The sequence below is a fragment of the Lepidochelys kempii genome, chromosome 4, assembly GCF_965140265.1.
Source record: "Lepidochelys kempii isolate rLepKem1 chromosome 4, rLepKem1.hap2, whole genome shotgun sequence".
Classification (NCBI taxonomy): domain Eukaryota; kingdom Metazoa; phylum Chordata; order Testudines; family Cheloniidae; genus Lepidochelys; species Lepidochelys kempii.
Genome location: NC_133259.1, coordinates 135536377 through 135550633, shown reverse-complemented (window position 1 = coordinate 135550633; position 14257 = coordinate 135536377). Strand labels below are relative to the sequence as shown.

Below are 14257 nucleotides of genomic sequence, written 5' to 3'. Positions count from 1 at the left end.
GGGCCAAAAATAATTTGTGAGGGGTTGGTTTTGGTCCCTTTGTCATTTCTCTCCAGAGACCTCTATTAAAAGCCACAAAGCTTCAGAAGAGTTTCGCTGGAAAGGCCACGATGCACGATGTGTGCCAGGCTTTCCATAGCTGCCTTCTTTCAAGGAGGTTTATCCCTGCTCCAAGATGCCTTCCCCAGCTCTTTGGTGGAGTTGCTGCTTTTATGTGTCTACGCTGCAGTCCTGGAGTGCGATCAAAGCTTGAGTAGACATCCCTGAGCTACCTTGAATCTAGCTAGCCAGGGAAGCAGAAGCAGCATGAGTTTCAGCATGGATTAGCTGCCCAAGTAATTACTTAGTAATTACTTAATTGCACAAGCTTGAACAGTGTGATACAGTGTGGCCAGAAGGCAGCAGGAGAGTGATATAGGAGAGATATGTAAATCCCAGGATGAGGAGAAGCCTTATTCCCTGTAGAGGGAAGAAAGGTTTCTATAGATTAATTAAAAGCACCTGAAGCTAATTAGAGCACTTGGAAGCCAGTCACCTGATAAAACCCCCCTGCTTCAATCAACTGGGGGAAGGAGTTGGAGCAGTGCCGTGGCTGGCTAGAAGACAGACCCTAGGTAGAGAGACACCTGGCTTGTGCAGAGGGAAGGCAGGAAGCCCCACAAGCTGAAGGGCAGGAGAGGGAAGTAGCCCAGGGGAAGGAAGCACTAGTTCAAGTGATTTACCACTATCCCTAGGGCCCCAGGGCTGGGACCGGAGTAGAGGAAGGGCCTGGGTCCCTCCCTCTCCACTACCCTTCTCTGCGTTACTAGTGGGACAGTAAATACCCTAGTTCAGGGGCAGGAAACTGTGCCCTGAAAGTCCTCTTTCCCCCCCCCCGCCCCCGAAGAGGAAGTGTGGGACCCATCGTAATCGTACCGGCAATTTGCCACAACAGTCAGAGTTGAAGTCCATGTTGTTGTTTTACTGTTCTGGGACCTGGGCTAGCTGGGTTAAGCTAGCTCGGGGATGTCTTCATGAGCTGCAATCACACCCTGTGGAGGGCAAAGAGGTGCGCGCACGGCAGCCCGAGCTTTTTCAGAACGGGGACCAACTTCTGTCCCCTCATTCAGAGTTGCCAACTCCTGCGATTTTGTTGCTTGTGTTGTGCTACTTGGTGGTGGTTTTTGGACAGCCCCATCTGCTGGAATCCAAAGCTTGCGCGAGACTCTCACTTTTATTCATGAACGCTAAGTCTCCAGCCTTCATGACTGCAAAGAAAAGCTTGAAAATAAGTGTACTCCGAAGGCCCCCCAAATTAGAAGGCAAATAAAATGAACACGATGTTGTTATTTGCGCTGGAAGGGGATTTTAGTGGGGTTAGTTGTGTACTTAATGGGGAACCCTACCCACCATGTAACGGTGTGGCCCAATTTCTGTAACCCTCTCCCCCCCCCACATCCTGTTCATCTAGCCTCCTGGTTCGCATCTCGCCCCTGTGGCACAGTATCTGCCATTAGAGAATGAATGTGCCATCCCATGTGGCTGAAAGCGCCTGGTCCATGCTTGGGCACTGCTGCACTGTAAGTAAATAATGATAGCAATCAAATGGATACATTCCAACTTAACCAAAGAGCCGGCAGTGGTAAAATTCTCCCTTTCGAGAATGCTGGTACTTTGCGTGTGATATAACGCCAGCCACTTCCTGGGAGGCAGTGCTGCCTAGTAGTTGGATCAGGATACTGGACATTGGCCCTCCTGGGTTCTATTTCCAGTTCTGCCAGTGACTTCCTGGACAAATCAGTTACAATGGGGATGATAGTGTCTCTTTCATGGCAGCATGGGGAGGGTGAAATTATGTTTTAAAAAATCCTTTTAGATGAAGGACACTATATGTACGTGGGCAGGTGTGTCAACACGTGTGTGTGTGTGTTAGTTATTATTTTCATTATAGCTACTTTCATCCCTAAGGTTCTCAAAGAACTTTACAGATTAGAGAGAGAGTTACTTTACCCACCCTGCTGCAGCTCTTTCTGGGGTAGAGCCCATTAACCACCCTGCAGCACTTGGCTTTTAAAGAGGAGGAATGACAAATAATTTCTCCAATTGAAACTGCAGGGGGAGCAGAACATAATTCCCCACATTGGAATTTCCACCATAGGAATTTTAATGACTGAGTGGCTAGACCCTCTGGCTTAAGTTTTATCTGAAAATGGCAAACCAGAGGAGCCAGCAGCCATTACTCCAGGTAGGTACTATAGGATTTCACACAGCTAGCCAGTGGATCTGAAATTTAGCAGTGTTTACTCCCCCCCTGGGGAAACACAAATAAGCTAGGCTGATGGGGAAAGGGAGGTGCAGAGGGGACTGTGTTGATTTCCTGGAGGATGGGAACGATTTCACAGCCTTAAAATAGCACAGCTGTTAATTAGCTAGTTCGTTGGTCTCCGAACGGATAATAAATGTATCCTCTGGAGCCAATGTCCGAAGCAGCAAGGAAATGTGAGATCCGGTCAAAGTCTGCAGAAGGCACAGAAACCAAAATGAGAGCCATGAACAAAAGCACAGCTCTTTAAAGAAACAGAGTAAAATAATACCGGATTAACCCCATTTTATACCCCGCTATAACCCCTTGAATTCAAAGTGATCCGGGTAGTCGGCAACCCTTGTGCACACACATGCTAGCTTAGAGACTAACCAATTTATCTGGGCATAAGCTTTTGTGGGCTATAAGCCACTTCATCAGATGCATGGAGTGGAAAATACAATAGGCAGGTATAAATATACAGCACATGACAAGATGGGAGTTGCCTTACCAAGTGGGGGGGTCAGTGCTAACGAGGCCAATTCAATTAGGGTGGATGTGGCCCATTTCCAACAGCTGACAAGAAGGTGTGAGTCTCGTTAACAGTACAAAAAGTAATTTTCCCTCTGTTGATATTCACCCCCTTCTTGTCAACTGTTGGAAATGGGCCACATCCAAGCTGGCTGAAATCCCACCAGCTGGTGGCTAAAGAACAACAAAAGAGTGTCATTGACTTAAAACGGTTGACCACTGAAATGTAATCACTCCAGAAAAGACGAGAGCTCCTATCCAGGAGAGCTACTTTGTCAGGGGAGAGGTCACCTTGGCAATAAAGTCACCTGGCAAGGGTCTCTGCTCGCCTGGGGGAGCTGGCAAGGGGAGGGTCACCTGGTACAGGAGTCTGGGTCTGTTTGGCCATTTTCAGCAGCTCACACTGATGGGAGCTGATGTAGCCTTATGAGGCAGTGGAAACCTGCCTTCCAGCCTGCCTTCTTGAGCCTGGCGGGGACACCGCAACTATATGTGAAAGGAAGTGTAGAGTCAAATACAGTAAAAGTCTTAAATGACTCCAACAGTACCACAGAATCTCTGGATAGAAATTCCATGCTTGAATAGCACGAGTATCGCAGTAGGAATAAACTTCTGACCAGCCTGGTGATGGTGACTGAAAAATGCTCAGGGTGATTAGAGATGCTACAAAAACAGAAAACCCAATAATAATGGGGGATTTCAACTATCTCCATATTGACTGGGAACATGTCGCCCCAGGACAGGATGGAGAGAGAAAACGTCTAGACACCATTAATGACTGATTCTTGGAGCAACTGGTCCTGGAACCTGGAAGGAGAGAGGCAATTCTTGATTTAGTCCTGAGTGGCGCACAGGATCTGATCCAAGAAGCTGAACCGCTCGGTAATAACCATAATGCAGTTAAATTTAACATCCTTATACGGAGGAAAATGCCAAAGAAACCCACCACAGTAGCTTTTAACCTCAAAAGGGGAAGTAAACAAAAATGAGGAAGCTAGTTAAATGGAAATTAAAAAGAACAGTCACAAGAGTAAAATGCCTGCAAGCTGCTTGGAAACCTTTTAAAAGCATCATAATAGAGGCTCAGTCTAAAGGCATTGCCCAAATCAAACAAAACGGTAAAAGCCTCCTCCCCCCCCCAAAAAAAAACAAAAACAAACAGTTAGATACAAAAAGGCATCCTTTAGGAATTGGAAGTGAAATCCTACTGAGATAAATAGAAAGGACCATAAACTCTGGCAAGTCAAGTGTAAATGTATAATTAGGCAGGCCAAAAAAGAATTTGAAGAGCAGCTAGAAAAAGAAATAAACCAACAGCAAAAATAAAAATAGTGTATCTGAAGCAGGAAGCCTGCCAAACAATGGGGCCACTGGACAGCTGAGATGCTAAAGGAGCACTCAAGGAAGAGAAGGCTGTTGCGGAGAAGCTAAATGAATTCTTTTAATCGGACTTCACTGTAGAGGATGTGAGGGAGATTCCAGGACCATTCTTTTTAGGTAACAAGTCTGAGGAACTATCCTAGGTTGAGGTGTCAGTAGAAGAGATTTTGGAACAAATTGAAAAATTAAACAGTAATAAGTCACCAGTGTTGGACTGAGATTCACTTACTCAGCAGAAGGGTCTAACAAATCTTTATTAAGGCAAAACACTCGGCAAGTAGTGATCAATTTCTCACCAATGGGAAACTCATTGGAATGATCTCATCACAGTTGCCTCCAGCACTGGATAATTTAGTTTCAACTTTCCTTTGTTATACAAACTTATTTATAACTTTCAGTTATCTTTTGTTATGTATTGGTCTCTCATTTCCATGTTAACTCTCCTCACCCACCAGTACAGGTTTAGCGTTAGTTCAAACCGTTCAATTCTAGCTTTTTAGTTACTTTCTCTTTTTTGTTGTTGTTGTCACAAACATGATTATGCTTCAATTTCTTACACATAGGCAGTCTGCTTATGCTTATGCCATTAAATGTTATCAGCGCAGACTCTTAAAATCCACAGCAGGCTTCTGTCAGGCCTAAATATGCCTACACTCCCCACTGGGAAGCCATAAAATCCTTTCTAAAGCTTCATCAAAGCCTGCATTTCATATACTCTTCTCCTTCCCAGCTGCCTAACCAAGCTCCTATCCTTCTAAATCGATGTGATTAACACTGCTGCTAGTTTGACTTGCACAAAGCCCATTGGTATCCTGCATACTCACGGATTTTCCCCAATGTCGTATACTAACTCCTACCATGGCCCATTTCCCAGTGGATCCTACGTCACGTGGAATATTTCGACTCTCCTGCTTTAAGGTCCACAGACATTCTGGATGCCTTTCCGCTAAGGCCTGCACATTCAATGCAATTGTTGTATGACATGGCTTAGCTGTTCAGGGCAGTACCAGTCAGGGGGCCACCAACTGATACATTGTGGAACTCATGCTGGGGAACTGGGAAAAATTGCCTTGTCCTCTATTCGGGTAAGCTTTCTTGGATCTAAGCAGAACATTGGCCAGTCATAATAGCATGTTTGTGTCCCATATTGGAAGTGCCCAACCCAACAGGGTACACAATATTTGCCTTCTCCAGCTTTTGCCACCTTGGTTTGACCTTGTCCCCATTGCCTCATCCCTACTGTGCAATTCTGGGTTTTTTGCCAGCATATGGACCCACATGTCGGCAACGTACTCTGCAGTACATCACAATGACATAACCAGGTACCATGCCTCTTGGAACAACATGAAGTATCTAGGGCTTTCCGGCTCCCCCCCCACGTCCATGAAAGAATCCATGTTTCATCAAGCTTGCACCTTTTCTCAGCATAACAGACCATTGAGCAGCACCTAACCCTGCATCAAGCTCCTTCTGTTTTTGTCCATTGTTCTAGCATCTTCTCTGTTATGAACCTAGGTACTTCCCCACCTTGAATTTCCTTTTGTCCTACCTGTGTAGCTCCTGTATTAGGAAGCTGCCATCCCATGAACAGGTAAATCACCTTTGATACGTGAGGTTGGTTCAGGATTTTTCCCATTTCATTGATTGCTGCTTCGACTTCCCTAAACACCTGTCCTGTTATCCTAAAATCCTGAATATCCTTTAAATCCTCCCCTATATCCTCATTCTGTTGTTTATTTAACTTTAACAGATTCTGTAACCGAAATCTCATTTTCTGATTTTCCTCCCACAATACTGTGATATCCATATGAACAAATGCTGAAGTTCCCAAAGCTCTAGCTCCTTATAGGGTTCCTATATCTCTTTTATCTCCTTTTCTCTGCCTCAGTACTTTCTAAGGCCACCAAATTTCCTCCAATTCCACCCCATCCATCTAGCTTTTTAGTCACTTTATCTTCTCTTGGTCTCACAAACATGATTATTCCGCAATTTCTTACACATAGGCAGTTCTACTTATGCTTACACTGTTAAACATTATCAGAACAGATTCTTAAAATCTTGGCTTCTGTCAGGCCTAAATATGCCTTCTCCCCCAACAACCAGGACCAGATGCTATTCACCCAAGAGTTCTGAAGGAACTCAGATATGAAATTGCAGAACTACTAGCTGTGGTATATAATCTATCGCTTAAATCAGCCTCTTTACCAGATGACTGGAGGATAGCTAATGTACTGCTGACTTTTTAAAAAAGGCTCCAGAGGCAATTACAGGCCAGTAAGTCTAACTTCGGTACCTGGAAAGTTGGTTGAAATGATAGTAAAGTACAGAATTATTACATACATAGGTGAACATAATATGTTGGGGGAAGAGTCAACACGGCTTTTGTAAAGGGAAATCATGCCTCACCAATCTATTAGAATTCTTTGAGGAGGTCAACAGTCATGTAGACCAGGGTGATCCAAGTATGATATACTGTACTTGGGCCTTCAGAAAGCCTTTGAGAAAGTTCCTCAACAAAGGATCTTAAGCAAATTAAGAGGAATAAGAGGGAAGGTCCTCTCATGCGTCAGTAACTGATTAAAAGATAGTAAACAAAGAGTAGGAATAAATGGTCAGTTTTCAAAGTGGAGAAATGTAAACAGGGGGAGGGGGGAATATCTGTACTAGGACCAGTGGTGTTCAATATATTAATAAACAATCTGGAAAAAGGGGTAAACAGTGAGATGGGAAAGTTTGCAGATGATCTAAAAAGAAATATTAGAATTGGAAGAAGAATAGAGAAATACAGCACAAATTATTAGGGGCATGGAACAGCTGCCATATGAGGAGAGATTTAAAAAACTGGGACTGTTCATCTTTGAAAAGAGATGATTCAGGGGCAATATGCTAGAGGTCAATGCCATCATGAATGGTGGAGAGAAAGTTAATAAGAAAGTGTTATTTACCCCTTCACATGACACAAGAACCAGGGGTCACCCAATGAAATTAATAGGCAGCAGATTTAAAACAAACAAAAGGAAGAACTTGTTCACAAAATGTACAGTCCATCTGTGGAACTCATTGCCAGGGGATGTTGTGAAGGCCAAAATTATAACTGGGGTAAAAAAGAATTAGAGACGTTCCTGGAGGTTAGGTCCATCAATGGCTATTAGCCCAGATGGTCAGGGATGCAACCCATGCTCTGGGTATCCCTAAGTCTCTCACTGCCAGAAGCTGGGACTCGGTGACTGGGGCAGGATCACTTGATAATTGCCTTCTTCTGTTCATTCCCTCTGAAGCACCTGGCATTGGCCATCGTCAGAAGATTGGGCTCGATAGACCATTGGTCTGACCCAGTATGGCCGTTCTTAGCTATTCACTTTAGGTCGTTTAGGACATAAGTCAGCGAGCATATCAGTGGGCCTATTTATATGCAAGTGCAGTGAATGCAGCAAGTTAAGTAGCGGTGACATTTCCCTTTACGCTCTCTGTCCAATGCAGGTCCCGATATGCAGAGTTTCAGTTTAACTGCCAGCCTTCCCCGCAGTCTGCGACTGGCTGCAGGAGGGAGAACTACGCTGCCTGTCTGCTGGCGTACACAGGAATCATAGGTATGAGGCTGTGCCCTTCTGTTGTTTCTCCTCTTCTCTCTCACCTCCCGTTCTGGACCATTGCTCGCCACTCAGATCAAATGAGCACGCTCCATGTCCCTTCTGCCTCTTGCATCCTCACTGACAACAGAGATTCTGCAATCAGAGCTCCTCTGATAATCCTGGTGAGGATGCCCATGAGCCAGATGAGAATCCAGCTTGCTCTCCCATCACTGTGCTGGCTCTGCAAGGCTAACAGGTAACAAGTCACTTGGGTGGGTCAGCAGAAAAAGCAGATTTGACTCAAAGGGACCCAGGAAGCAGATCCCAGGTCTGGTCCTAATGGGTGAAAAGGTGTCACTCCTTAATCCTCACCTGAGAGGTACCTGCCCATGCTCCGTATAGTGTACAGTACATGATATCAAGATATTTAAAGATTTCGTGTTGAATGCTCCCAAAGAACAAAGGCAAGCGTGGCATATTTTTGGAACATCAGTCCCCACTCCCCCATGTTTCCAGATCCTGAGCGTCCATGGATTGGCAGTCCCAGGTCATCAGGCAGACCCCGTCTGCCAATCACGTCACAGCCACCGCTGGTGGAGCCAGGTATAAACCACCTTCCTCCACGCCCCTCCATTGGCTTCAGAGGGCTTTGGCTCAGGCCTGAGACGGGAGCTCTCAGTATAGCATGACTCAGTCTGGAAAAGCCAGCTGACTGCTGCTGGAGCCTGGGAAGTGGGCTAGGGAAATGGGGAGGAGAGGCTAGTCTGGGCATATCCTGAACTTTTAGAGACTATGGAGCCATTCAGTATTAATCCTCCCTTACTGGAGCCTTGACCTGTCCATGGCTATGGGTAAAGTCTCTGTCTGAACAAGACTGTGTGGAAGTCTAGGGTTGCTGCGTACCCCAGGGCTACACACCAGGCAGACTAAGGACTCCAGGAAGACCTACAGTGTTGTAGCACAGGGAGTGAAGTGAGGGTGTAATGTCACTAGCTGAGTGCCTCACCCTGGCCTCTAACCGTGGGCTGTGCTGGGTATGTGAACAAAGCAGAATCGACCTGGAAACATGGCCAGGAAAGAAGCAAGGTTCCCCATTTCTTAGCAGGTCAACCACAAAGGGAAAGAGGTCCTGGCAGATCTAAGGGGAGCAGCGTGGAACCCGCAGGAACGTGGCTGAGTGGGGGGAAGGTTTGCTTTGGGGAGCCCGTGTAGTTTGGGTTCTCAGCTGGTTCCTCCAGTAACAGCAGCCCTGCTCCGTCCTGCTTGGCAGGTAGTCCCATCACGCCGAACTACATCGACAACTCGACCGCCAGCATCGCGCCTTGGTGCACCTGCAATGCCAGTGGCAACCGCCAGGAGGAGTGCGAGAGCTTTCTGCGCCTGTTCACCGACAACGTCTGTCTCCGTACGTATCAGATGGGGCAAGTCCACTGTGGGGCTGGGGGGCTCCTGGGCGCCTCTCGCAAGGGGGACGGAAAGGCCATGTGAAAGGAGGTCCTGCCACCAGCTTTGCACCTGCCGGGTGGTAGGTGGAGTGGTCAGAGCATTACCTGTGCCTGCCCGCCCCCAGACATGTCCCCTACAGGCTAGGAGTGCTACACATGACACGGCTAGCCTTCGTCCTCGTGCTGCCCAGGCAAATTACAGCTGCCCCGGGGCTCGCTTGGGGTTCCCAGTGCCCTCTCACCTCCGGCACATCCACGCTAGACAAGCCGGACTTTGGCCCTTCTGAGTTTTCCAGGAGCACCGAGTACTCCCAGAGACAAAGCCATCAAAGGGCAGGAGGGGAACTGAGACGTGAAGTGAAGTGAGGAGCACCGAGCAGGGCAGTGTCAGCCCTGGGATTGGATCCCAGCTCTCCGGACTCCCAGTCTGGTGTCCTAGCCATTGTCCTGTACTAGTCACAAGTACACTTAAAATGTAGCCCAAGGAGAGCTCAGCGGGCTTGCTCTATCCCTCGCCAGCACGCCGCCTGCTGGACTGTTTTGTAAAATGGATGTCCTAGCCCTCGAAACAGCTCGGAGAAGGTGAAGTGTGAGGCTGTCTGAGTTATGTAGACTGGCTAGAAACGTCTTTATAGCCCTGGAAAAGACAACAAGCGCTGAAGATGTCAGAATCCATCAGCATCCTGAGACGACATGCGCTCCATCCAGCAGCTACCGGCGAGGCCCTGGGACTGTCACGCTTGAGAAAACCCGACAAGGGGGAACATTTGTGCCAAGAGAAACTAACTTCACCAGCATTTTCCTGCTCTGCTGTTACTCTGGCCGGAGAGGGCTGCGTGTTTCTCCTCTCTCAGCCAGGCTTTCCCATCAGCGTGACCCTGCGTGAAACCACAGCCGTCCTGTGCTCAGATAACGAACGCATCACCAAGTCTGTGTGGTGGCTTCTCGTCAGGACCTGCGAGGAGGCAGCCGCTGGGCTGTGAAGCCGCAGAGCACCATCAGGCAGTGGGCAGAGGGCTTTATGCGAGGCCATGTATTGACGGCACGGTGTGGCATGGTGCATGTTTAAGAGGGAATCCTGTGCATCCTCTAGCTGGAGAGAATCTGCAGCTGGCTGCCGGGCTGAGCGGCCCACGTGAGCTGCTCCCATACAAAGCCTGAGCCTTCGAGATGCCGTGAGGGCCCGCAGCTCCCATTGCCCGCTGGGATAACCGCTGCTGTAAATGCATTATGCCCTGATGTTACTGCATACGTTCTGCTGTGAGCGATCGCCTTGCTGCTCAGCATGTGCCAGCCCCCATGGCTCTGCCCAGGAAAGAGGGAAGGTTCCATGTTGATTTTATGCCCCATCCAGTATCGCTCTTAGGTTAGCCCCCAGGGCCCGATTCCCTCCGCTCAGCCCCTCATGGAGTCGCTTAGGCTCCTAAATGCCTTTGAAGATCTGGGCCTAACTCCTGGCTGAAATCGCTGGGTCTAACGCACTGGGGTCAGTGGGTGGGGGATGCCAGGGTGCCAGCATTGCACATTTCCGTAGGCGACTCCACCTGGGGAAAAGCCAAGGGGAACCCAGCCTACCGGGCGCTTCCCATCCACAGCTGGCTCTGATGGTCGGACTGCCCGCGGGACTTGGCTGTGTGGGGCAGTGGAAATGGCTGCCAAACTTACGCACTCCCACAGAATCCGGGAGACCATGCCTAGCCTTTCTAAAGGGCATTACAAACCTGACTGAATTTGGCCTCTCGGCACCCCCCAGGACAGTCCTCCCCATTTTTACGGGAGGGGAAGCTGAGGCTCAGTGCAGGTAAGTGGCTGGCCCGGGGTCACAGAGGGAACTGGGTCATTAAAACTCAGAGGTTCCTGGCTCCCTGTCCTGTGCTCAGTGGCTCTTGGGGTCTGGCAGGTGTAACGGCTCACCCCAGGTGGGGCGTTGGCAGCAGGGCCCGAACCGCTATTGTCTGAGTGAAAAGAGCCAAGACCATAGCGGGCTCATCAACCTGTGTCCTTGGCCAAGCCCCCAGAGGCTGGACAGAACACTACGTGGGGCAACCCCTCTCCCATGCTCGGAGGGAGCCCCTAGGCGCACTCCGCGTGGAGGGGGCAGAGTTCCTGGCCACTGGGGCAGCAGGGCCAGGCAGCAACTTCTGCCTTCAGTGGCTTTGTCCCCCACACCCTGCTGGGAAGCTCTGTCCCCACTGGCCTGCTTTCCCCGCCGCCCCATGGCTCCCCGCCCACCCGCGAGTGGAGTCAGGGCACATGGGTGGGCAGACAGGGCAGCACTGGGTAGGGAGGCAGGGCTGGCAGGAGCGGCAGTGGGAGGCGATGGCTGGTCCGTGCCCCAGCCTGTTCTGGGGAGGGAGGCGCTGGTTTGGGGGTGGCCGGAGAGGTTGGGGGGGTGGGGGGTAATGTTAACACTTTCCTCGAGAGCTTTGCTCTGACAGCTCTTCCCCCTCTCGCCAAGAAAACGCCATCCTGGCCTTCGGCAACGGGACGTACCTGAACGCGGCTCTGGCCCCGTCCGTGCCCCCAACGACGCAGATGTACAAGCAGGAGCGAAACTCCAACAGAGCCGCCACCACCCTCAGAGGGAACATCTTTGAGCGGCTCCAGCCCACCAAGGTAGGGGTTAGACCGAGGAGCTCACGGAGCCTTTGTACTGGCGCTCGCAGCAAATTCACGCTCCCCCTCGGCTTCCTGGACCTCAGCTCCCTCCTTCTGCTGCCCTCTGCACCCTCTACACTCAACCCCTGCCACTCACCTGAGACTCCCTGACCCCCCTTCCACACCGTGCCCTTCTCCTTCAGGCCCTTCCCAAGCCCTCCTCCTTTATAAGCTCTTTTAATAAACTCAGCTCTAACCATCAGGCCATGCTGACCTCACTCTTCTCCTCTTCTTCTGGTGAGCTTGTCACCTGCTAAGTGTGCCGTGCGTCTGTCATGATAGGAGTAAGTGATGTTAATAGTTTTGCGGGCAGCAGAGGCTTGAGAGTCAGGACTCCCGGGTTCTATTCCTGGCCCAGCTGTGGGCTTGCTGTGTGACCTCAGGCAAGTCACTGAACCACCCTGTGCCTCAGTTTCCCCACTGGTAAAATGGGAATAACATTGCTCTATCCTGGGGATGTCAACTATTAATTAATGTTCATTAAGCACTGTGAGATCCTCAACTGAAAGGTTCTAGACACAAGAAAAATATTGTTTAATTAGTAGTAGTATTTTATTGTTAGGCTGAGTGTAGCCTCTGTGTACGATAGTAATATTCAATGATTATTATTTAAATAAACGATAACCCTGGTTTACTGCGTACTACAGTCCTAGAACTATTAAGTTAGTTCATCATTACATAACAACAGTGCCCCCGATTCACTGCATGCCAGATAACAGAAGCTCCCCAGTGGCTGGGCTCCAGCAACGTGGACTGGACCAGCTGGCCTTCGCTGTCTTTCAGGCTCAGTGGAACCACAATGCAGAGTTTGGGAAGCCCTGTTTCCCACTTGCACTTCCCCTGCCATGCAATAGCCCAGCATGTCAGAAACGCCTCGGTCACTCAGCAAGCCCCTGCCACTTCCTACCTGTGGCCGAGGTGGAGAAGATTGAAATGCAGCTGCAGCAGCACTGAGGGCTTGTCAGGACCTTGCAGGTTGTCCCTGACATGTAGATCTATTTATCTGCACCACAGTGCAGATGGCCACAATTTTGGCTTGTACTTGCATCCTCCTGCAGAGACACACAGAACTGGCTTAGCTTGTTACCAGCAGTTCCCTTTGCATTTGGCCTTTGAGTTGCATGAAAGATGCTGTTCTCCTCTTGGGGAGTGTCTCTTCACTGCAGAGTTAACCCAGGCTCTCTTCTGGGTTTTAGCCCAAACCCCTCGACCCTCTCGTTTTGAATCTTGCAAGAAGGTGGTGGTGAGGGGGCTTTTGTGCCGTTTGAAGTTTATACACGAGTCATGGAGGGCTTTGTAAATTGGATTGCGGTCTGAAATTAGGGGAAGACGCCTAAAGTGGAATAAGCAGTAGCACTGGGGCCCGGTGACCCACACCTTGAGATGGTGGGGGAGCTGATTTTATTTTAGCCACCAATAGGTTGGCACCTGTCCAGACACGTGAATAGACTGGCAGAGCATAGTAAAAGCCCCACAGCTCTTCCGGCCTGCAACCCTGAGCCATCCATCCATGCCAGCTTGCCCCTATCTGCCATGGTGCCGGGTGGGACCCGACAGGGGAAATACCCCTTGAGCCCCCAGAGCAAGCTAGCCAACCAGGGAAGAGAGGCCCTAACCCTCTACAGGTTAGCTCTGGATGTACGTCCCCTCTAGTAGGGACGGAGCCAGCTTAGCCTTTGGGACGTGTCAGAGGTGAGTTAATTGTTAACCAGTTAACATGGTAAGGGGTTTGCCATTCTGGGAGGGAGGCCTCCACATTCATTGCTAAGCGTTGTGCAGATTTAGAAATTCAGCAGGTGAGGTAAAGCTCATGTGGTAAAGAGGTCATCGTGTGCCTCCCGTGGGGTCCCTGCTTGGGCTCCATGGGCTCCAGCCTTCTCCCTGCAGCCTTTCACCTGGGTTTGGAGGTACCTGAAGCCTAGAATAGTTTACAGAGCTGGGGGTGCAGCTTAAAGCCTGGGCTCCACTTTAACGCAGGCTGGAACCCACCCACTCTGCCGGTGAGGATGTGGGCAAAATCACTCGTCTGCGGATAGTCCTCCAGTGCTGTCCCACACATCCCCCCCAAAGGACAGACAAGTTCTCCTGCCATTGATGCAGAAACAATCCTAGAGCATCTCAGCACACAGAGCCATGGGATATGTCCCCAGTCACAGATGGGGGGGCAGCACCAGTGAGGACACAGTAACTCGAGTGTGGCTTTGCTGTGTGGCTGCTCCCCCCCGAGTGAGGCTACCCTGGGTGCTCAGACCTGGCAGCTGACCCTATGGGCTATTAACTCTGCAGTGAAGACCTAATCGCCCAAGATTACAGCCTCGGCTAGATGTGCAAGAAACAATCTCTGCCGCCCTGGCTCGCATTCCTGTGGAGCAAGCTCCCTCGTGCATGGG

At 49.7% G+C, this 14257-nt stretch overlaps 1 protein-coding gene across 3 annotated transcripts in view; it reads left to right on the top strand.

Moving 5' to 3' along the window:
• Positions 1–14257, top strand: part of GFRA4 (GDNF family receptor alpha 4) — a 133883-nt gene that overhangs the window by 112944 nt on the left and 6682 nt on the right. Inside the window, exons 5-8 of one of the 3 annotated variants that reach the window (XR_012158785.1) lie at positions 7673–7782; positions 9035–9169; positions 10805–11010; positions 11668–11742. Coding sequence is in view for 2 of the 3 variants with exons in the window: in XM_073342976.1 (XP_073199077.1) it covers positions 7673–7782; positions 9035–9169; positions 11668–11825 (403 nt within the window). In the remaining variant the exon portion in view is untranslated. Of the gene's footprint in view, positions 1–7672; positions 7783–9034; positions 9170–10804; positions 11520–11667; positions 11826–14257 lie in introns of those variants that run through there. The other 2 variants (XM_073342976.1, XM_073342977.1) reach the window with 2 other exon arrangements.